This window comes from Globicephala melas, chromosome 13 (assembly GCF_963455315.2).
Source record: "Globicephala melas chromosome 13, mGloMel1.2, whole genome shotgun sequence".
Classification (NCBI taxonomy): Eukaryota; Metazoa; Chordata; class Mammalia; order Artiodactyla; family Delphinidae; genus Globicephala; species Globicephala melas.
In genome coordinates, this window is record NC_083326.1 from 40,785,529 (window position 1) to 40,810,232 (window position 24,704).

Sequence of the window (24,704 nt, forward strand, 5' to 3'; positions counted from 1 at the left end):
TAAATAGATATGTGATTGTGATCTCCTGTGATTGTCCAATTCAACAAATAGTTATTGTATAATTACCATGTGCTAATCACAGGTTGATAAAGGAATAAGAACTAGAACTTGCCCTCCAATAGCTTACATTTCATAATTAAACACCTCTAGAGAGAAACTTATTTGATGTTTTGATAATTTTGTCAGAGTGACTTCTCATATACTTCACAAAAAACTGATCTGTATAACTTCTAATCTTTAATCTTCTGACAGGTAATAAAAACACATTAAAATTCTAGGGCTTCCCTGGTGGCACAGTGGTTGAGAATCTGCCTGCCGATGCAGGGGACACAGGTTCGTGCCCCGGTCCGGGAAGATCCCACATGCCACGAAGCGGCTGGGCCCGTGAGCCATGGCCGCTGAGCTTGCGCATTCGGAGCCTGTGCTCCGCAACGGGACAGGCCACAGCAGTGAGAGGCCCGCGTACCCCAAAAACAACACAAAACAAAAACACATTAAAATGTTCAAATATTGGATTAAATTGTATCTCTCGCTATAACCCCTGAAAGTGTTCTCTTTTCAAATTTAGCATCCTCTAGTTATATGACTATTTTTTATTACATGACTTCAAGCCCTTTTAACATGTACTTTGTATTTTTAACTGAACCCAGTCAAGTCACTTAACATTTCTGTTCCTCAGATTTTTCAGAAGCAAAACAAATATTATGCATTAGCTAAGCTTTCTTTTTTCAAGTTAAAAATTGTTTTTGGCTAAATTAAGCAAAAAGAGTACAAAAAATGGGAATCTATGGAAGGGGCACTGGAATTTCTCACAAAATTTCATAAAGGAGTTGGTTGCCTAATAATCTGGAAAGACAAGAACTAAAGGCAGCTCTAATTTTTTTTAAATGATGGGAACTCCATCGACCATAATTGTTATACTTTCTTTCTAAAGATTAACACAAAAAGACCTAGTTCCAATGACTCCCTTTTTCTCTGTCTGAAAGCTCCAAATTTTTCCAGGGTGGCAAGTGATCATGCTTCCTGGAGCCTACACTTGTGTATTAGGAGGGGATTGTATGAGCTAGGTTTCTGCCCCTATGGGTGCCTAATACATAGCATCATTTTTCTGCTAACACACAGACACACACACGCACACACACGCACACCACACCATCACACATCATGCAACTTTCTTATACATCCGAAGATAATTCTACTGAAAACTTACCACCTATTTCACTTAAACCACAAACAGCCTCATTTTCCCCAAATATAACTAAATCTAAGTCCTGTCCAGCTATTGCACAGAGAAACAGAGGTGATGTTAAGAAGCCCCACTTTCTGAGGCCAGATCACCAAATAATATTCTTACCTCTTTTAGCTCCGTAATAATTGAAATTATACAGTTAATGGACTAATTAGTATATTTAAGTACCGCTACTACCCCCTGTATACAACAGTGGAAATAAAACTTAAGAAAATGAGGCATCCGTTTTTAATCCTCAGACACTTGACAGCTGATGGCAAACAAAGAAATCTAGGTAAATATTGCATTAGTTGCAATATTTCTGTGCCTTATTCCAAAGCCATAGCTAGTAGTTATGATGAACCAGCTCCACTACTCCTTCCATATTTTCTTTTCTTTCACTAGCAATTAAACGACTCAGGGTATTTGCCAGGTGGGGCGTCATGTCAGGAAATGAGATTTGTCTCTGCCTGCAAAGATTGCTTTGACAATATTTTTCTTTCTGCAGAGCAGAATGAGAAATGCTTCAGGTGTTCTTGTGGACCCTCATTCCAACCCATTTTGGTTTTCGGGCATCTTATTCCCCAGGTACTCAGGATCAATGATGGCAGGCAATACATAGCTCTTCTGTTTCTCTCTTCCCATAGTGGCCTGCGTGGTGTGAAATGGTCAGTTGTCTAGCTCATTTCTTGGACGTATCCTTCCCACAGGCCAACAGAACCTACAGCTGTAAAGAAGAATTGTGAGAAGTGTCACTTCCATCTCTGGAAAGCCTTGTTTTCCAGACTGATATTGTGGCTAAGAGAGGTAACCCCAAGTATCAGTAGCTGGTTTAGAACATGACCACATCCTGAAAGGCAACCCCTCAGGCTCAGGTAATATCTCTCAGGGCGTCACAGCTATGTTTTAAAATGTTTTTCTTTTTTATTGTCTTCTTTCTTTTCTTTTTAAAACTTTATTTATTTACTTACTTACTTTGGCCATGATGCACAGCATGCAGGGTCTTAGTTCCCTGACCAGGGATTGAACCCATGTTCCCTGTGGTGGAAGCATGGAGTCTTAACCACTGTACCACCAGGGAAGTCCCCCACCACAGCTATTTTTTAAAGTTATTAATAGTTCATTCCATTATTTTTTAAGGTCTGTAATTTGTTAGGGATGGAGTAGGTAAAAAGAGCAATGACTCCAAGGGAAATCTTCCAGTTGCTTCATTTCTTTTACTGCGATGTGATTTCATTGATTAAATTTAATGTGTGGGGGGATAAAAGGTAGCATATAAAACATTCTGAGGTTCATATATAGTTGTGTTAGAGAAAGAATGGGCAAGAAATACAGGACCAAGTCAAAAGTAAGTGTCCATCTACTGAGGACAAGTAACTATCCCCTCTAATTAAAGGCATCAAATACATGTGCTCTGCCACAGAGAAGTTAGCAAGCTTCTCAGATTTTTGTACTTTATCAAGATCTTAAGATTGGGTACTTTGTTGGCAAACTGGGTACTCAGATCAACATGGTGATGGAAGCCCCCAGTGCCTGCCCATGTGTATCCTCTACCCCCACTTTAATTGCCACGCAATTCATGATCCCACTGAGCAAACCTAGGATTGGCAGGTAGGATGATTGATGTCCACAGGAAAAGTCACTCTGTACACTTGATTATGAAGTTCAACTCCTATGCTAGTGGGGTCTTGTTGGAAATTAACATGGATGTGAACATTTTAAGCCCTTAGCCTATTGTGAAAGATCTATCAAATATCATCCTTCCTCCAACTTCTCTTTAAAAATACTCCAAACTCTTCTTTTTCACGTCTCTATACCATTTGGCTGCTGCCAAAGAAATGGTGTAAAAAATAACTGTAGATTATCTTTGTTCTAAGGAGAATATACAACTAGACTTACTGCTCAAAGTCTTGCCCATTTAGTGGATTTTCTTCTATATTTGGGTCTCTCCATGAAATGACTGTACCTTTGCAGTGTTTCACAGAGTTATGGAAACCAGGCTGACATTTTTCGTTCTCAGATTTTATAAAGAACTTCTTTTAAGACACTTAGGCAGAGATGAAAGAAACAACTATTGTGTGACAGTTTTCAGCAACCTGCTCACACGCCGCTGGGGCTGAACAGACTCAATTCTATATATTGCACTTCTACTTGATGAGGAAGGACTACTGAGCATGCCTAAATACAATGTTTAGTGGACCCAGTGTGCTCAATTCATGATGTCCAACTGGAAAAGAGTTAGGAGCTCTTATCAAAAGGCAGAGTCACTCAAGGAAAAATATATTGCCTTACACTAAAACCTTGGTTGTCCTGACAAAAATTCTCCTGTTAGGGATTACCGCTGGCTCCATACGCAATCCTGGTCTGCTACAGATACCTGATTCATTTTGTCTTCATGAAGGTCAAGTGGAAAATCCCCTTTCACTGTAATCTACACCAGACGAAACCTACTAGGTGATGTGCCTTCTTCTTATTGGTAAAGAAGTCAAGTTTTAACAACATATCCTTCACGTATAGTATATAGTTATGCTCTAGAACACTAGATTCCCCCTCATTGAGAATGCAGGTCCTTGTATTTTAGAGTTATCATCCATCCCTTATCATCATGTCTTACCAAGGCAGATATGGTTATACCATTTTTGCTCCCCAGAAATTTTAGTATGGTTTCATCATATGTAGAACTATGGTGGTTTCTAGCAGGATTTGGTTGGGCAGTTAAAGTCCCCTGTGAACTAGACTGTGGTACAGAACCGGAGAATTAATATGATCCTGGGACATAGCAGTGAGTGAAAGCAAATGGCTTGTTGTGACCTGGTGGACAGGAACTCAGAAGGATGCATTAGGCAGAATAATGGCTGATTTGTTCAAGTTAGTGAAGGAATCGGATCCAAAAATGTTAACAGACAAAATAGAAGTATGGCTACTTATGTCTTATCACTGTGAGCCAGGGGCACTTCCCAGAGAGGGGAGCTTCTGTGAGGTAGAAAGACCCAACAGTGCTTGCTGTAAGGATAAATTTGAAGATAGCCAAAGTCCTATCCAGCTCCATGACACTTGCTTCAAATAGTAAGCTTGTTATAGTTGGTCTTCTTTTTCTTTCTTTTTTTTTTTTTTCATTGCTTTTCAGCTTTTCAGGATAAAGTATTTCCTGACTTATTACTGGCAAGGCAAAAAAACCTCCTGAGTTGTTGTTTGTCTAAATGCCAAATTAGGGGAAACTCCTTTTGGATTGCATTAATTTTAGCTTTAATTAGAATATTTCTTTTCAGAATCACTTAGCCCAAATCTGTCACCTATTTTTCATTTAACTTAGTTTTCAGTTTAAGATAATTCATGGTAAAGCCCTGAGTTGCTCCTTTTATAAATTTTCAAATCACTTTCTAATAGAATGGCTTTATTATAATACTACATGACATTGTTTCTTGTTTCTATTGCCTATTTATTTATTTATTTATTTTTGCGGTACGCGGGCCTCCCACTGCTGTGGCCTCTCCTGTTGCCGAGCACACACAGGCTCCGGACGCGCAGGCTCAGCGGCCATGGCTCACGGGACCAGCCGCTCCGCGGCATGTGGGATCTTCCCGGACCGGGGCACAAACCCGTGTCCCCTGCATCGGCAGATGGACTCTCAACCACTGCGCCACCAGGGAAGCCCCTCTATTGCCCATTTAATGTGTTTTCTTGAGCATTTCTCTCCAGTGGTTAGCTGTCAGTTTTCATGGAAAACATTGAACTTCTATATTATAATTGTCTTAGATTTACTTTAAATTTAATGAGATTTTATCACCATATATACTGCTTGTTGTATGAGACAGAACATAAAAGACCCACGGTACCAATTGTTTTGGTTTTAAGTTATAGCAGTAAATAACTTCTTGAGTGAGTTGATAATATTATATGAATGTCTTATTCAGCTGCATTAGTTCATTTTGCTATCTGTGACATCATTTGTCTTATTATCAAATTTATATAAATGACATCAACTTTGTATAAAGCACTCTCTATATACACACATGTATATATGTATACATATACATCCATACCTATATAATTTTCACTTACCTCTAACTGAAAGTTAACATTTTATTGTATTATAAATGTAGTCAGTAAAACACAGTATTCACAGTAACTGCGACTTCATCAGCAAAATAAGAGATATTTTCAAATTACATTGTAATTATTAAAAATGTTCATGCCTATCATTTTCTATAAAATGTCTAGTTCTTTGAAATCCTAAACAAGCTAAAGGTAAGCATGAAAATAGTAGTTTATAACTTATTTAGACAATTAAGAAACCATTCATAAGTTATTACATTAATGGCCATTTCAAAAAATAGGTCCTCTTAGAACTGGGAGAATGCTTTGTTATCAGTCAGTGGACAGTGGCTCTGAGGTGGGAACAGAGATAGACTTTAATAGACTAGCCTCACATAGTCGGTAGGCTTCTCCAAGTACCTACCCTGGGAGAACGAACCGTTAATGATTTTATGTGATCCAGAAAAAGGAATATAGAGTAAAAGGTCCACAACTTTACTGAAATATAGTTTCCTGTCTTCGTATGTAGAATTGTAGAATATACTCAATTCCCTGTCCTCTTCCAGCTCTTTCCTGCCTGTGTTTCTTTTTCTTTTATACTCTCTGAAGTAGAATAACCTCCACCATCACCATCATATATCTCACCTCTTTCAAACTGCACCTCTTGTAACCTGACTTCTCTGATATCTTCCTCATCCCCAGCGATGTATAGGCAACTTTTCTTTCTCCTAAGAACCTAGTTTATTCATTGTGCCTTATATGAAACTCATGTAGGATAGATACTGTTTTCTGCCTTGCATTGTAATTCTTTTGTTATAGTCTAAGAACAAATTCCATGTGGAGTCTCTATGCACTCACAATCTCAAGAAGAGTGTCTAGCACATAATAGGTATTTGGTTAAAATTTGTAAAGAAAGTAATATAAAGAATATACATTATTTCCTCGTTGGTAGATCAGAATTAGTCTTATTTAATTATTGTGCTGAGCTTAAGTTATATGCTTTGGAACACGTAGCTTATCTCAGTGCCATCCCTATCCTGCTCCTTTAATTAGAGCCCATTCTTCCAATGGCAAGGGCCGAATTAAGAGCTCCCAAACAAGGATAACACCCTTCCGTATAATTAATTTACTGGGAAACTGAATCTCTTTGTTACTTTCTTACTCTCAGTATTGGTTTGATCATTTTAAAATCAATGTCCTATAACCTTTCAGCAGTAGTCATGCATGCATATGTAACACACGTATGACTTTATCTGCATCAGTAAACTTCTCCTTAGTCTGAATGTTTTGACTTCAAAATGTAGTCAAAGGACTAGAGATGGGAGACTATGTTGCATTTTGGGGCAAACAATAAATAGTTTTTTGGACCTTATAAACATCTGACCTGCATTTTAGGATTAAATTTCCAAGTATTAATCTTAAAACGAAGATGATATATATTTTTTCCTATTCATTTTTCCCAAGGCACTTGGCCTAAAGGCCATAATGAAGAGCTACTGAAAGTGAATACAAAAGTAGGTCAGGTGCTTTGGGAGATTTCAAATATATATCACATATATTTATACACAGAAATAGAGATATACATATATATGTATACGTATAGAGAGAAAATAGATATATGTATGTATATATATATATATATAGAGAGAGAGAGATACATATTATGTATATTAGTAGATATACTTAAATATACATACACCACACACTGTTATAGGTTAATTCTTTTTATATAGGGAGAACTAACCATTGACACTGGTGCTGATGAAACTACTTCACACAAAATGCTGGTGGGGATGTTAGAAATAATTTAAACAAATGGTATTTCTAGGGTCTGTACTAATTGGTGGAGGGAATGGGGAGTAGGGAAGGAGAAAGAAGTAAACAAATAGGCTGCCACTCATGGTTAGTGTGATAGACAAGAGCCAGGCTCCCTTGGACAGCCCCCTTGGCAACACTAAGTTCATCCCATCAAAACTAACCTCAGCACAAACACAACCCAAATATTCAACTGCCCTCCTGATGTCACTAGATTCCACACTACCTGTCATCATATTTCACATTCTCCTCTGTTGCTAGGTACACTGGGCACCTTAATTTCCAAAGGTCCAGGTGCTGTTTTTCCTTGGGACTCAAATACAGAGTTTTTGGTTCCAATTCTATGGTACCCAGGCTGAAATTTGAGACAAACACCATCGATCAGGGCCTGTGAACCTAAAGGTCATATCTACAGATCTAAACACTACATGTGTAGCAGCCCGGTACCCATATGCCAGCAGCCACTCAGGATGGAGCAAACTCTGTTGGGTAAGGAAGCAGATTTCCCATGTAAAGCAGTAAACTGATGTGAATTGTTATGATAAACAGGAGTCTTAGATTTGTGGTTTATAATTCTGAAAAAGTATCTTTAAGGAAGAGAGAATAAAAGCCATTAACATGGTTTTATGAAGCTAGACAATAAAAAATCATTACGGTATCCTCAATGTCTGCTCACCTCTTTATATTAAATTTTTCTAATACAGACATCAAAAACTTTGTTTTAAATTTTGATTTATGAAACAGTGGCATGTGAGATTATTAGTTCTTTTACCATTTACAAGATAAAATATGTGGATATGTATTTGTTACAAATGAGTGAATAATTAATTTGTTCTTCATGAAACGTACTGATTTACTCAGGAATGAAATATGTAAAGCTGTTGAATTTAGTTACCTTGGTAACATCTGGAGTGAACCACTCTGTCTAAAAATACTTTCTCGTTTATTCTTTATACAAAAATTATAAATACATGACTTTTATTAAAGACTCTCCTGATAAATGATGTTTCTCTTACCTGAAAAATGAATAAACGGTATACTATTTACTAATATGTATGATGATATCAGATTAAAGAAACAGATATAGCTTGTTTAATTTTTAACTATAATTGATATTGGATTTGTTTCATGCTAATGTAGATTTAGTTTTTAAATGTATCTTTAGAGTTATATTTTTTAACATATTGATAAACTTTTCTTACATGAAACTTTTATTATTTTTTAAAGGATTCTAATTCACAAATGTTAAATCACAGTTTTCTTCATGAATTAAATAATTGGACTTGAATGTGTCCATTATACTCTTCTTTGGATTTTCTTGGAAAGAAATAATCAGAAATGACCTTTCATACTTTAGCATAACCATATGACTTAGCATAAAAGAACATCCATAAAATTCCAAATTACTCATACGTTATTCCCCTAATTTTGTTTTTCAAACCTTGATATTTCCTTGTTAAAAGAATGTTATCAGTTTCTCAAATTAATAGCCATGGAAACTGCTACGTCATATTTCCTATGGCCAGTTTCCTAAATTCTCTTGTCTTCTCTCCAAATGAGGTCTTTTCTTGAACGGGTACATAAACAGAGTAATTTAAAAGTAGAATCTTGCGCTGTGAACACGTTTTAATTTTCTCACAAAATAGGTTCTGAAAATTGTTTAAAAATGCTATTTTGCTGATAATTACACTGAATGCCCTTTGTTTTCATTTTTTACTAGAGCAAGGAACCTGGGCTTTGTTCTGGACCCTTGTCTATCTATTACCAATCTTAACTGTTCTTTTTTTTTTTTCATTTTTATTGGAGTATAATTGATTTACAAGGTTGTGTTTCAGGTGTACAGCAAAGTGTTTTGGCTATACATATACATATATTCATTTTTTTCAGATTCTTTTCCCATTTAGGTTATTACAGAATATTAAGTAGAGTTCCCTGTGCTGTACAGTAGGTCCTTGTTGGTTACCTATTTTATATATAGTAGAGTGTGTATGTTAATCCCAATCTCCTGACTTATTCCTCCTCCCTACGTTTCCCCTTTGGTAACCATAAGTTTGTTTTCGATTTATTTTCTATTCTTAAGATTTTGTTTAGTCATCCACTCTTATTCTGCACTGCTGCTGTTTTAGTTTGAGCTTTCAGCAATGCTGACTTAGATGGCTTCTACATCTCCTAACTGGTCTCCCCAATTTCCATTTTGTCACCTTCATACTATTCTCATCCAAGACAGAGTCATCTCTTTAAAGCATATTTTTTTCACATCACTTCCCACAGTAAATTAAAATTACTTCTGTTGACACTCAAGGTAAAATCCAAGCTCTCTGATACACAAAACACTTATCTTCCTCCCTTTTTAGGTCTTCCTTTCTTCTGTCTCTCTTTTGCATTCAGCTCTCTACTCTTATTCCTCATGTGCCCTGCATATTCTTGCCTCTGTGACTTTGCACCTGCCAATGTCTAGGTGTGGAATGCTCTTCCCCAACTCTTCACCTGGTTAAAGCCTTGGAATTCAGCCACCTTCTTTAGAAACCTTCTCTGATGCCTTTATCCCTTGTTCTGGATTCCTTGTTCCTTTTTTACTCTGTAGTTTAGTTGAATGTTTATTTTTCTGTCTCTTTAAATTATCTGTGAACTCATTGACTCATTGAAGCTGCAGGGGTCTCTATTGGTCAAATATTTAACCCCCTTTTGGCCAAAAATAGGCACTCAGTAAATGTTTGTTGAACAAATGAATGAAGAAGTGAGCTGTACTACTCCTTCAGAATGTAAACATTATTTCTGTGAATTTAATTGATTAGATGGCATCAAATATTTCATTACACCTTACAAAAGGAAAGCATATTTGAGAATAGCAGAAATCAAACAAAATAGTCACAAAAAATCACTGAATATTACTACTCTTGCTCACTGATATTTACATGGTTTCATTGATAGCCCTGCCCTAAAGAAAACAGTTTAATACTTTTGTCCATCATAATCCTTTAAAATTAATAGTAAATTCTTATCATAAATGTAAAGAGGAAATTAAGAGAAACAAAATTTTATTTTTTATGTAAATTTTATTTCTGACTCTGAGTACACTGTTATTGATCTTCTAAACAAGCTTATTATATATTTTAAAGCCAGAAAAGTTTTCCTAATTCTGCTTCTCCGTTTTCCCTTTTTTCTACAGTTTTTCCATTTTTGTTATAGAAAAATTATATATACATTTAATTATATATTATAAATGATACATTTTATAATACATTATAAGTTATACATAGAGTAGATAATGGAGAATATTAGAAAATCCAGTGCCACACTGTTAAGAGGACATCAGTATTAACGTTTTGGACTACAACTTTTCAGTCTTTTTGTTCTTGTGTTTATGTGTTTTCTTTTTACGAAATCGGGATCATCTCGACCACACCTTTCTGTAGCTAGTTTTTTCCAGTCAGTGCCTCATGACTCACATTTTCTTGGGTATTTAAAATGGAATATTGATTAATTCCATAATCTAAACGTTCCAACATATGTTAAGCCAAATTTTTATTTTTGATAATTTATATCATTTCTAAATCTTGTATTATAAACAACACTGATTTAACTGTCTTTTTACCTGCACTGAGATGCATGCAATGATTAAACTCCTTAGGCTTAAGAGTCTTCATAATGACTGGAGCAAAGTTTCTGAGCACTTTTAATGTTTCAGATGCATATTAAACACCCATAGCTTGTACCAGTATATACCCCACTAGCAAGGTGGAAGATGCTTTCATCAGAGAATTTTCACCAAATCTGGTTGTTCTCCCTGGAAAAACAAAAACTACTTGCAAAATAATTGGCAAATATCTTGTTCTCGCTTTTTTTTTTTAATTTACTTTTCTCTGAGATTGCATTTGAGATTGAACTGTTTTCTTTGTTTCATCTTATTATTTTATCTTCTAATTATTTTACTTCACTTCCTGTGCCTAAATTTGCCTACTAGATTAAAAATAAGAATGGCTACTTCACAAGTTTATTGCTAAGGATAAACTACACATTATATGTAAAATTAGGTAGCACAATGCCAAGCACACAATTGGAGCTCAATAAATGCTAGTTGAGTCTATTCTCTAGAGAATGGACTTGAGGATATGGGGAGGGGGAAGGGTAAGCTGGGACAACGTGAGAGAGTGGCATGGACATATACACACTACCAAACGTAAAATAAATAGCTAGTGGGAAGCAGCTGCATAGCACAGGGAGATCAGCTCGGTGCTTTGTGAACACCTACAGGGGTGGGATAGGGAGGGTGGGAGGGAGGGAGACGCAAGAGGGAAGAGATATGGGCACATATGTGTATGTATAACTTATTCACTTTGTTATAAAGCAGAAACTAACACCATTGTAAAGCAATTATACTCCAATAAAGATGTTTAAAACAAAAAACAAAAAAAACCCCCACAGTATCATTTACATTAGCATGCCAAAATGAAATACTTAGGTATAAATTTAACAAAATATGTATGAGATATATATGAGGAACACTACAAAACTCTGATGAACAAAATCAAAGAAGAACTAAGTAAATAGAGATGTCTTCCATGTTCATGACTAGGAAGATTCAATATTGTCAAGCTGTAAGTTCTCAATCCCAATCAAAATCATAGCAAATTTTTAGGGGTATTGTTTATGAATATTGTTATACCTCTTGTTACATTTATCCTGTTATCATTATAAATTTTCCTTTTATCTCTTGCACCAAAAAAAAAAAAAAATGCTAGTTGAAGTAGAAACTGATTAGCATATCAATAAAATCAAAATATAAATTTTTCTTTCCAACAGATGATTCTGCTGCCGAGAGCTTTAATGGCAATGAGACTCTGGGGCATAGTTCAATTGCTTCAGGGGGAACACACTGCAGGGAGATGGGCGACTCTAACGGTGATGGCAAAACTGGGCTGGAGCCGGACGAACAGCCACTGAACCTGAGTGACAGTCCCCTCTCAGCACAGCTGACTTCAGAATACAGAATAGATGACCACAGCAGTAATGGAAAAAACAAATATAAGAATCTGCTAATTTCTGACCTCAAGATGGAACAAGAAGCGAGAGAAAATGGAAGCAAGGTAAGGTCATGTTACGATTTTCAAAGAACTTTTAAGTTGGTCATGAAGGTCACAAAGAAATACTTATTTATACAAGAGATAAAGATTATCGTCACTAAAAATATTTTAAACAAATCCCAACAATGGGTTACCAAGAAATTTATAATCATAGATACTGTGTGTTCATGTTATAAAAACGGAATAAATTTCAGGAATAACAGTGAACAAAATGCATCCTCTCTTAGGCAAAGTGGTGGGTTTTTATATGTGGAATCAGTTGATTTAATGTGTCTCACTTATATAATCTTATGCATCTTGTCTTTGGGAGTTTGTTGAACTCAGATGTGAAAGTTTAGCTCTCAGAACACAATTCTGAACTATAAAAAATCACTAGTTTCTCCTTGATTGGATAGGCGTATGTGGCAATAAAATTTCAATTAAATTCTTAAGTTTGCTTTAGAGATCTGTGGACTTCAGTCAGTAACTTACTTCATGTGCATAGGAGAAATGTGTCAGTTTTCTGGATGAAACGTATAGATCAAATAACTCCTTGAACAAACAATTTAACATAAACTGTGTTATACAAAAGACAGAAATGTGTTTCAGATATATTATCTAAATTTCTAGATTCTTTATATCAGAATAAATTGCAATCTTCCCCATTCCCAATGGATTTATTCTTTAAAACAATAAGCTATATTTCTATCATTTTGAAATAATTCATGCTGATGACTTTGCTCTATAATTTTTGAAGGTATGCTTTTGAACGCATGAGGATTTTTATAGCGTATACATTTTGACTCCCTCCACTGCTCGCACTTCTAAGTTAGAGCTGTAGAATTGGTCTTTTGAAATAGATCCTGAAAGCAAAATGTCTTAATCTGGATTAATTTCTGAATTTACTAAAGCACTATGCTTTCTAAATTGGCTCTATTTAAATCCGATTGCTTGCCTGACGGTGTGTTGTTTTATCCTCTTTTAAGTAAGTTACTGGACATTATCAGACACTTAAATACTTCTTCCTGAGGAAGGCTGTTACAACTTTTGCAGGGGTAAATGCACAGTACTCTCTTTGGTGGTTTAAAGCCAGATCATACAAACACAGGTGATTTTATATTCACTAACATGATCTGAATCCCCATGTTACATTTTACAGAACAAAACAACCGTTAAGTTTCCCTGCCCTCCACATAACCCTGTCTTTATAAAACTTAATAATCACAAAATGTCCTTTTAATGCTATATATCTGCAGAAATTTTTTTCTAAAATCATCCAGTGGTTTGCTCTTCTCTTCTTTCCCCCCCTGTTCAATATTACCATAGGAACTATGCTCATTAAAACACATTCTTCCATACATTAGACAGAATGAAGTTACTTTCCTACCTCTTTCAAAATGAGGCTATAAAAAGCACAGATTGACTGAGCTGTGAAGAGTAAGATGGGAAGTGGACCCGGGGGAGAAGGAGGCACCTCTGAGGAAGGAGGTTTAATGGTTCGGTTAAAGAACAGCTTCCATAGCTGACTGAGAAGTAGCCAGAGAGACAAAAGACAAATCAGGAGGGCATAGTATAGGAAAGCTAAGCAAAGTCCATCTTTCAAGAAAGAGAGCAGTCAGCTTTGATAGACACTGCTAAGAAATCAAATCAGATGAAATAGAAAATAATTGAATTCGTAAGAATAGTTGTGGCAGCATGTTGGGACCAGAATCCAGAGGGAAGTTTTTCAAAAAGGATATATTAAATACCTGTCACACTTACAGCAATGGGTAGATAATAGAGACAACTCAAAGACAGAAGAGTCTTTATTCTTATGGCTCTTAATACAGTCATGGTAAAGAGAGTACATACGTTACCAAGTGCAATCTCATACTGCTCACCGCACGACTGTCCAATAAGTTGAGGTATTGGGGTAAGGAATAGCGACTTTGTTCAGAAAGCCAGCAGACCAAGAAGATGGTGGATTAGTGTCCCAAAGAACGATGTTATCCAAGTTAGAATTCAGACTTCTTTTATACTAAAAGGGGAGGGTGTATGGTTGGTCAGTGCAGACTTCTTGGTGTGGGAATCCTTTGTTCTTGTAGCTGTCCAGGCAGGTCCGGTCATAAATGTTATTCTCTGTTCTGCAACTGTTTATCTCTACATGAATGGAGAAGTGTTATACCTTTAAACATTCTCAGAGCCTTGAGAATGGGCTATCCTGTATATTTCAGGCTGTAGGCAACATTTTTAACTTGTAGCAAAAACAATAGAACAGGAAAGTTAAAGTAAAATAAACAGATCCAGTATGGAGTCAGATTTGTTCTTCCCTATTACACATATACATAGAAAAGTTTCTTAGCAAAAAAGTAGGCAAATATCTATTCCTGTGTTAAAACATGGAGAGTTCTGAATAAGAATATACTATTTCTATTGAAGTAATGAAGAGGGCTTCCTTCACGAAGTGAGTCTTGTACTTTGAAGGAATTGTAAGACTGCCATTTTTCAGAAGGATTCTCTTATTAGACACTGTGAAGGACCTGGAATGGAGACAGGAAGGGTGAGTGGCCTCCTAGACTAGGAAACTACTGTCCATTCTGAGATAGGTATGACTTCATAACATGGTATATGAGGAAAAACCCAATATCATTATGCAAGGTAGACAATTTGCCACCAATTAATTTATTCACCAACTATTTATCGAGGAACTCCTACATGCAAGGCACTGTTAGAGGAAGCAAAAATATGAAAATGAGCAAAGCAGGGTCCCTGGCTCTCAAAAACGTATTGTCTATCAGGAAAGAGAAGCAAACTTGTAATTATAATCTGATTCCATAAGTAATATGTTGGGCATATGGCAGGGTGACATGAGAGAGCAGAGTTGGGACACCCATAGGACCATGATGAATCTTAAGGAAGACTTTATAGAGATTGATGCCAGGGATAAGTGTGAAGGGCAAGAAGTGATTCAGATGGGGAGGATTATTTATGGTAGAGCATGTTTCGAGGCCTAGAACAGTGAGAGAGTACTCTGAGCATGGAGATTGGCAAGGAGCTTAGCATGGCCGCAGTGGAGGACGTGTGGAGGAATGGAGGATAAAGAGGCTCTATCATGAAGGCTTTGTAGGCCGGTTTAAGGAATTTGGATTGTATCCTATAGGTGGTGTTTAGCATGATAAGGTTATGGTCAGCTTGGAATTTTAGAAAGATTATTCTGGCAACGTTGTAGTGGATGAATACAATAGGGACTAGGAAAAAAAGACAGAAAATGGTTAGAGAGTTATTGTGGCAGTCCAGGAAAATTATAATGCAGAGGCATAGTAAAAAAAGTAATAATGAACATGATACTTTTGTTCTTTTGACACTGTGTCTGCAGGATTACCATATACAGCTCCATAGGTTGTATATTGTCAAACTCTTGGGAATGTCTTTCACATAGATTACCATATGAATGGCCTCTTTACCTCTGTACATTCCATTAGGATGTAAATTCTGTAAGAAGGATGTCTACCTTGCTCACTGCGGTATGTCTAGCACATGGCTTAATATCTGGTACATAGTAGTTTCTCAAATATTTTGGAGAAATAAAGTTTTACTGAATGTGGAAAGTGAAGCAGAGGACATTTTGGTATGACTCCAGGATTTAGGGTCTTGTTTCCTGAGTGGATGGTGATTACATTTACTAAGATTCAAAATGAGAAACATTTGAAGGAAGCTGGTTTGACATATAAAGTTTATGGTATTTATGCAGTATCCATTAGAGATGTTTAATAGGTATTGGGGACATATGTTTCAGCTTAGAAGAAACATCCAGGTTGGAGAGAGAGACATTTGAAAGATTTCAGAGAAGTGCTGCTAGAAGCTGTTGTGGTTGATAAGATCACCTCAGAATTACATAGACTAAGGAGAGAGGAGCTCAATATATCATCCTGCAGAATGTAAACCCATCCGGAACAAGTGGCATAGAAGGAGTTTGTAGGGAAAAAAGAACCCCAAAAGAAAATGAAGGCAGCCAGATAAGAATGGGGGATATTTTAGAAGCCAAAATACAGGGCATTTCAAAATTGATGTAAGTGGTTAAATGGAGTAATCCTTAGGTGAAGCGACATAGGTCTAAACCTGGAGGATGTTTAGGAGGGTTAAGGCTTAGAGTATGGTTCAAAACCCATGGCAGAGGAAGAATTAGCAGAGTTAGTGGGAAATTGGATTGATGTTAGTTGTAGAGGCTGGGTAGGAAAGCTGAATCATTTTTATTGTGAAGGAGACTGTATCTGGAATTTTGCTTCAGGAATTCTTCTTGCAATCCAACTCTAAATGCAGAGTGCCGCAAGGCTGTCAGGTGACCTTCATGTAAAGGTTTAGCAAACTCATCTGTTCAGTGGTACCTTTTCAAGTCCTTAGGAATGTTTCATCAATTCTGTGCAAATTTATAAAGTGACACTTACCAATTCTTTCTTCCAATATTTTTGAGGCTAGCCTCTGTTTTACCTTGGAGAAATTTAAAAGCCTAATTATGTAGTATCTCTGAGAAACTTAGATTCCAGTGAGTTTCATATTGACCTATTTCACAATTTTATTATGAAGAATATCAAGCAAAGATGATTATAAAGCATTTTAAAAACTTAACAGTGAATAGAAATGCTTAAAAAGAATAGCTGAACTGGACTAGGCCATTTACAAATTGCTTATTATTATGCAAAGTCACTTACTGGACTAGCTGGGAATCATATTAACCAATCTAAAGAAGAAATCTATTGCATGAAAAGAGTTTAGAAGTTATTTATTTGCTACTTGCAGATGGCCACATTTTTAAAGGACAACTGGTAACATTAGAGCCCAGAAGAAAGTGGAAATGTTGATTAAGAGCTTGGAAGATAAGACTCAGGAGGAAGCATTAAGGGACTAGTTCTATGAAAAAAGAAAGGCCAAGAAAACCCAAATCTGGGTATAGATATGTTCAAAATTATTAATAGATGAGAACAGAAACAAACCTAGAACTCTAATGGAGGGAAATACATAACTTAAAAACGTGTATCATAGATGTTTTTTTTCTTTTTGGTTTTCTCTTTTTCTCTTAGTATCTGTGACCCAGCTGCATTTTACTTAATATGGTAAAATATTCTGAATCAATCCCTGAAAGAATAATCTTTCACGTAATAACTGCAGTAGGAAGGTAATTATTGTTTGAGGGTTAATGTGTCGCTGTAGTTGCTACATATTTAGTTTTTGGCTTAGTTCCCAGGACCCTTCAATCTTCACTTCACTGAAAAATATGTTTTTCCTCAATGTGGCCCATGTGACATCATTTTCAATCTTTCCTTTAAATTTTTATCAAAATGGATATTACCATTCAAATTAAAGTTTATAAAATATTTCTCACAATTACCATTAATAATTGCTATGTGATTTTATTTAGATATGATGAATGGAAGCAGTTGATTTTTTCAAAATATCTCTTTGAAATATTTAGGTGTAATGAGATTGCCTTTGAAACATAGGAATGGTGGATTAACTTTTGGAATAATATTATTTTTGTCTTTGTCATGTGGCTATTCCAGCTTATTATTGTTTTAATTTGATGATTTTCAATTTCGGGCTTCTTGGTGTTGTGTAAAGATTTTTGGCTCAGATGTGGTTCAGATAGAAACAACAATATATATTCAACAAATGTGCCTAATATGTGCTAGGCATTAGCCTGGGTGCTAGAAGGACAAAGAAAAAAAGGTCTCCATCATTAAGAACTCACATTTTAGCCAGAAAGATAGACACATAAATAAATAGGTGTATTATAACAGGGAAATTAGTTTGTATGTGAGAATGCCTTCTAGGCCTATTAGCCATGCCTTGGAAAGTCCTCAAGTTAATTCGTAACAGTTAGGTAGGAGATAGTCACCTGGTGAAGGGGAGAAGGGAATTCTTAATGAGAAGAGCATTAAGTTAGTGTTTAGAAATGTTGAGGGTGGAAGTGGTGAGAGATGAGTCTGGAGAAGTAGTTCAGGTGTAAGATTAGGGTAGGCTATGAATGCCCTTTTATTGCTTGAACTTCACTTTGTAGTTTACAAGGAATCACTTTAGGATGTTGGATAGGACTATAGCATGGTCTGATTGTGTTTTGGGATTCATCATTGTGGCATCTTTCTTACAAGATGGCTTTAAGTGGCATAAAAATGGAGGAGGCTGTAAACAGAGCATGAGGTCCTGCCTTAGTGAGGTGGTAGTAGGGATGAAGATGAAAGCAGAGATTTAAGAAATATTTAGAACGTTAAATGGACAGAATTGCGTGTGAAAGAAACTAACAGCCACAGGATAAAGGGATGATGACACTGGGATGCCATATCAACTCTAATAATGATGAACACTTGTGTAAAGCTTTCATATTTTTAACTTAAACCAATTCATTGTATCTGATAAGGAGAGAATGTGTAATCACCAGTCTCATTGAAACATAAGGGCATAGATTTTAGTGGATGTTATACTATTTAACTGAAATTAACTATATATCAATAGTTACTTAAGCGGTAGAGCTTAGTATTGAACCCAGATCATCTGAAACCCATGTGCTTTTCACTACACCCACATTGGCTGATGCTGTGTAAGACCAGTTATGTTTATGGACCCATATGGAGGCTATGACGGGCAAACAATTCAGAGAGGCAGAGATCTAGTACAATTAGCAGTTAGTTACTTGATAAATGGCAAATACTTGCAGTGACATTTCTTATACGAATATATATTTTTTGCTCTTCTTTATGAATTATTTTACAAAATGAAAATAATATACCAGATGCCTCTGTTGAAAACCTAAGCAAGTCTACAAAATATCCATTTATTGTTTTAGTGCATGAATGTAAAAACAAATGGGTAGGAGCTGACTGAGAGTGGGTCTTTAAAAAGCCCCAGGGTAAAATTTAAGCTTAAGTTTTACTAGCTACCAATTTAAAATAGTATTCATGTAATATATATATATGTATATATACACATACATATATACCTATATATTTACATATGTGTTATATAGATAGAGTGTATAAAACACACACATATAGTGTATTTTATTCTTACAGGTTGCCTGGACTTCAGTTCTGCTAGTTATTGGACATATTCGTCCTTCTGTTCTTAGTACATTTTGTAAATCAAAAGATATACAAGAATGATATCGTATAAATTGGTTTTATACTATCTGTCCTATTTGCAATCTAAATTTAAAAGTGTATAATGCTTTTGTGAAAAAATGCTTGCTTTGCTCATAGACTGTAAAATTATTTACACTATAGAAAAATTCAATCTTTAAAATCAGGAACCACTTCATTTTGCATTTGAAGAAATTGAGATGAACCCAACTGACTCCTACCACCCAAATCAGTGTCCTTTTGAATTCTTATGCTGTCTTGCTTACTGTTATATATGCTTATATTCTTTATAAGTTATTACAGAAAAACGGATGGTAGAACTACCATTTTTGAGTGCCTGCTATGCATGTTTCAGTCCATGTTAGATCATTTCACACTTGTTATCTCAGGAGAATGGAGAAGGCAAAGGACTTTTATAATTTATATCCTGAAGTATGCAAAGTGAAGTTGATTTTAATTTCCCATACGCAGCAAAATATCAATTTTGAATTCCTTTCTAAACATTTAAGAGTTCAGTTGGGTCAATACACAATCTCAACTGATCCTTCAGCCTTCAATTCCATACATTCATAAATAATCTGGTTAGAATGATAGGTTGTATCTGTAACCAAAGTACAAAAAAAAGAAAATGGACCACTTGTCATCTTGGTGTTTATTTGATGGTTCATCAATAGCTCAAAAAGAAACAAGAGTTTTATTTTGTATGTTTTTGTGTTCAGTGTTTTTTGAGGTTTCTGGAGGATATTTTCTTATTTTGTTTTATCAGTGTATGTGTGTTTGTCTGTTTTACTTATGTTCTATCAGTTGGAATAATATTAAATAGTTAAAAATGTAATTTGGTCTGTAGGTGTCTTGAGAGAATGGTAGAGGAACCCTAAGAGAAAGAAATGTAGTTGAACTACCCTGCAGTGATTTATACATGTCTCAAAATAATGGATATTAAAAGCATTCCTTGAAACACTTGCCGTTGACCCAAATTTGGGGAAAGAATAAAAGAAGAAAAATTAATGCCAGAGACAGAGAGCAGTACATTCTGATTTGTCTCAATATAATAGCTTATGATTTTCATTAATATTAAATATTTGATGAGCCTTAAAGTATACCCCCTAAGAGCAACTATCTGTAGCCTCGTTATTAGTATTTTTTAAATATTTTTGAAATGGAGATCCTGGAGTTAGTTGGGGTCAAGAGGGTAACTCAGATAACAGAGTTTAAAAGAAGAGAATTAAGTCATTAACTTGGTCCCAAAGAATAATAATGGCAGGTAACATTCATTGAGTTCTTACTATTTTCCAGGCACTCTTCTAAGAACTAACTCATGTAATCCTTATAACAACACAATGGAATTAGGCTCAGTTATCATTCCCAGTTTTTCACATATGGAAAAACTAAGACCCAAAGAATTTATAAATATGGCTATACTAAGAATTTCTATAATTCGGATTTAAACCCCAAATCATTTGGCTCACATTTCAACCACTACAGTGTAAGTTGAGGTCATGGGGTAGGGTCTGAAAATGAGCAAAAGCAAATTTGACTTAATGCTGAGACCCCTAGCTGCTATTTTATGGTTCACAGTTGTTCCCTGATCGGGAAGCAATACTGCAGCTCTGTGACTTTGAGCGTCTATACTTTTTAAGCCTGGATACTTCATCAGTAAAATGCGGATAATAATACTTAACCTGTAGGCAATTGTGAAGATTGAATAAGGCTGTGTTCATTTTTCACATAAATGCACAGTAAACGGAATTGCTGTGGTGAATGTTTTTGACTCCAGAATTTGAGGCTTAGCTAAATCTTGCAAAAATGTTCTCAATTCATAAATATTTATTTGGGGAGTTGAATATCCATTTTTAATAGCCTACTAATTACTTAACTCAGATTGATGATTTGAAGAAGCATATTTATTTCAACTAGTATGTACTACTTTCCTTTTCTTCCTCTTTTTGTCTCCTTTTCCTTATTTTGTTTTAGTTACACTTATTTTCCAGGAATCTAGAATATATAATACATTCCCAGAGACATTTTACAGGCATTTATTCTAGGACCCATTTCTGGGAATTTATAACATGTACTCATAGAAATAGATCCTAGGATATCTTGGAACTGCTGCTTATTAAAATCTTTCCTGATTCTCTTGGAATTTGTCCAATTCAAATGTCACCTTCCTTCTTAACACCTTCCTTGATTACCTCAACCAGGAAAAAAATCTCTTCTTTTTTCAACTTTTAGAAGGTTGATCCATGAAGAATGAGGACGAGGTGGTGGGTGATGGATTGTGTGGTCGTACACTAAAGTGATTTACATGCGTGAGGCTTGCTCCCTGCAAAATGTTTGTTGAAGGGAAAAGATACAGTGATGTGGGAATATCTTGTATTGATCTTATTCTACCCACTTTCTCGCAGTAGCAGTTTCCTCACATTGTATCTTGGCTTCCTTGAACTCCTCACAGTGCAACTGACTCTGGTCTTAATATGAATTAATGGAATATGAATATGTCCTATTCCAGGTAATATGTATACAGTCTTACCTCTCTGGGCCAGAGATTCTCATTTGAATATTTCACAGTAAACCGTGACTCAAATAGATATGACACCAAAAGCACAAACAACAAAATCAAAAATCAATAAATGGGGCTACATCAAACCTAAAAGCTACTGCACAGCAAAAACAACAATCAACAAAATGAAAAGGCATCCTGCCAAATGGGAGAACGATTTTGCAAACCATGTATCAGAAAGGGTTAATAGCCAAAATATTGGGTTGGCCAAAAAGTTTGGGGTTTTCCGTAAGATGTTACAGAAAACCCCGAATGAACTTTTTGGCCAAACCAATAAATGAAGAGTTCATAAAATTAAGTAGCAAAAAAGGAAGGAAGAGAAAGAGGGAGGGAGGGAGGGAGGGAGGAAGGAAGGAAGGAAGGAAGGAAGGAAGGAAGGAAGAGGGGGAAGGAGCAATCTGACTAAGAAATGGGCAGAGGCACTAGATAGAAATTTTTCCAAATAAGTTATCCAAATGACCAACAGGCACATGAAAAGATGTTCAACATCACTAATCATCAGGGAAATACAAATTAGTTTTCAGTTAACAGCAAAACTAAAAGGAAAGTACAGAGATTTCCCATATACCCCTTGTTCCACACATGCATAACCTCCCCCATGATTAACATCCCCCACCAGAGTAGTACATGTGTTACAATTGATGAGTCTATGCTGATACATCATAATCACCCAAGTCCACAGTTTACCTCAGGGTTCACTCTTGGTATTGTATATTCTTTGGATTTGGACAAATGCATAATGACAGGCATCCATCATTATGGTATCATACAGAGTGTTTTCACTGCCTTTAAAAATGCTCTGTGCTCTCCCTATTCATCTCTCCACCACTTAAGACAGGCTTTTAAAAATCAAAATTAACCTGTGATATTTATTTCTACATTTTAATTAAAATATTATTCCTGTTGTTAGCTTTCTCATCAGAGATGCTGCTATAATGCTGAAGTAATTGTCTTTAGGTCAGAATTGTCTGAGTCACCAAATACTCCTCAATTCCTGTATGGGCAGAGTACTATAGACTGTGGAAGCTATAGAATTGCTTCTGAAGGAGCTATCACATAAACCAATTAAAAGGTGAAAATAGATGAATGTCCATCCTTATGTGCAAAACTGTTCTGTGAAAACACAAAGGAATTGAAGGTTTCATGGAGGAAAGCATTTGTATGAACCCAAAGAATAAGGATAGTTATGACGAGAGAAGGTTAAGGAGCTGAACGGAAAGCAGAGAATAAAGTCACAAAAACAAGAATACGCCAAAGTGATCTGAGAGCAAATAACCTTGAGTTTGGATGGACTAAGGAGTGCATAAAAGCGAGTCAGGGCAGACATTTCCCAGTCCTAATGTGTGCTCCTTCGTTGGTGTCCCTGAGCTTGGGGAACCATGGAAGAATACAAGCAGCCGAGCAGCAGAGTGAGGCACTGACTGAGCCTTGGGCAGGAGGATGGATGTGTCAGTGCTACAGGGAATGGTTTGAGGATGCTGGAGACAGGAGGTGGAGGGAAGCTTTCCCGGGGAGAAGTGCAGGGGCCTTTGCCGGGGCAGGAGCCATGCCAGCCTGTTTTGTGCTTAAGGCGTTTCAGATTCTAAAGGGTCAGTTAGGCATGAGTGGCTGCCAGGTGGAAATGTGAGGCCAACCTTGAGGAGAAAGACTAGAGAGGAAAGAAGTAGGAGTCATCCACACAGTGTCAGCAGGAGATCAGGTAGGAAATTGGCAACCAACAGACCAGAGCCTTTCTCTACGGGCTGCAAGAAGAGAGAACAGGGAGGAGGGGTAGAGATGAAGCTGAGAGCCAGAAAACACAGAGAACCTGGCCTGTCCAGCCCCATGTACGAGAGGGAGGCGATGGATCATTTTCAAGGTGGATCATTTGGGGAGTTGGAGAAGGGAAGGAGCCATTGACTTGGGTGTCCCTAGAGGCCTTCCAGAGGGCAGTTTCAGCTGAGTGGTGAGAACAAAGGCAGATCTCAGAGAACTGAGGTGTGAGGCAATATATGTTTTCCTTATAAAAAAGGGTTCATTGGATTTATATGATTTTTAAAATTATATTTGGTTAAAATAATAGTATGATTATAAAAATGAAATATAAGTTTAAGTTAATATTTCAACATACTGCCTTAACATTGGCTTTTCAACCAAATTCAACAAATTCAGATTCGAGCACCAATTACATACTAAGCACTAAGATTGCTGAAATGAAAAAGACATAGATCTTCTCTCCAGGGTCATCAAGAAAAGAGGAGAGACAAACACATTACTATATGATAGTCTGCTGAGTACAGTCATTTAAAATTGAAAATAAGTCACATGTGTAAGTGGGTGATTCATTTTCTTGAGAGGAGAGGTAGGAGTGGAAGATTGGGGTGGTCAGGAAATATTTTCCTGGGAACATCCTATTTTGCCTGAGTGTTAAAAGGAAAATAGTTTTCATCCAGAAAAGGGAAGAAAAGTGATTCAGACTTTTGCAGTTGACTAAACTGTGAGGGCTTGGACAGATTACTTAATCTTGCTTTAATTCAATTTTACTTACCCATAAAATGAGAGAATAATCCTTATTGCTTAGAATTCTTCATTTAGACATATATATTTACTGTTTTCTATGGACAAAACTTTGAGTTAAATGCTAGGGATATGGGAAATATGGTGAATGCCAAGTAAAAGAAAGAAACTGGAAAATGTGATGAACACCAAATGAAAAAAAGAAACTGGAAATGTTTCTTTTGTCCTAAGACAAAAGAAAAAGGAACTATCGTTATTTGTATTATGATTGTAAATGAATGAAACCATGCAGTAGGTTAAGCAATTAAAGTAACAAGAAAGGATCTTTCAGCAAGGAGGAAAATGTGATTCCATTTGCATTTTAGAGAGCCAAATAGATAGTATGCTCTTCTAATTCA

At 36.1% G+C, this 24,704-nt stretch overlaps 1 protein-coding gene across 9 annotated transcripts in view; it reads left to right on the forward strand.

The window, feature by feature from the left end:
* NOL4 (nucleolar protein 4) overlaps positions 1-24,704 on the forward strand; it is a 395,653-nt gene that overhangs the window by 202,177 nt on the left and 168,772 nt on the right. For all 9 annotated transcript variants that reach the window (XM_060310591.1, XM_030876500.2, XM_030876501.2 and 6 more), the window contains one exon: positions 11,882-12,165. In XM_060310591.1, coding sequence (XP_060166574.1) covers positions 11,882-12,165 — 284 coding nt within the window. The remainder of the gene's footprint in view (positions 1-11,881; positions 12,166-24,704) is intronic.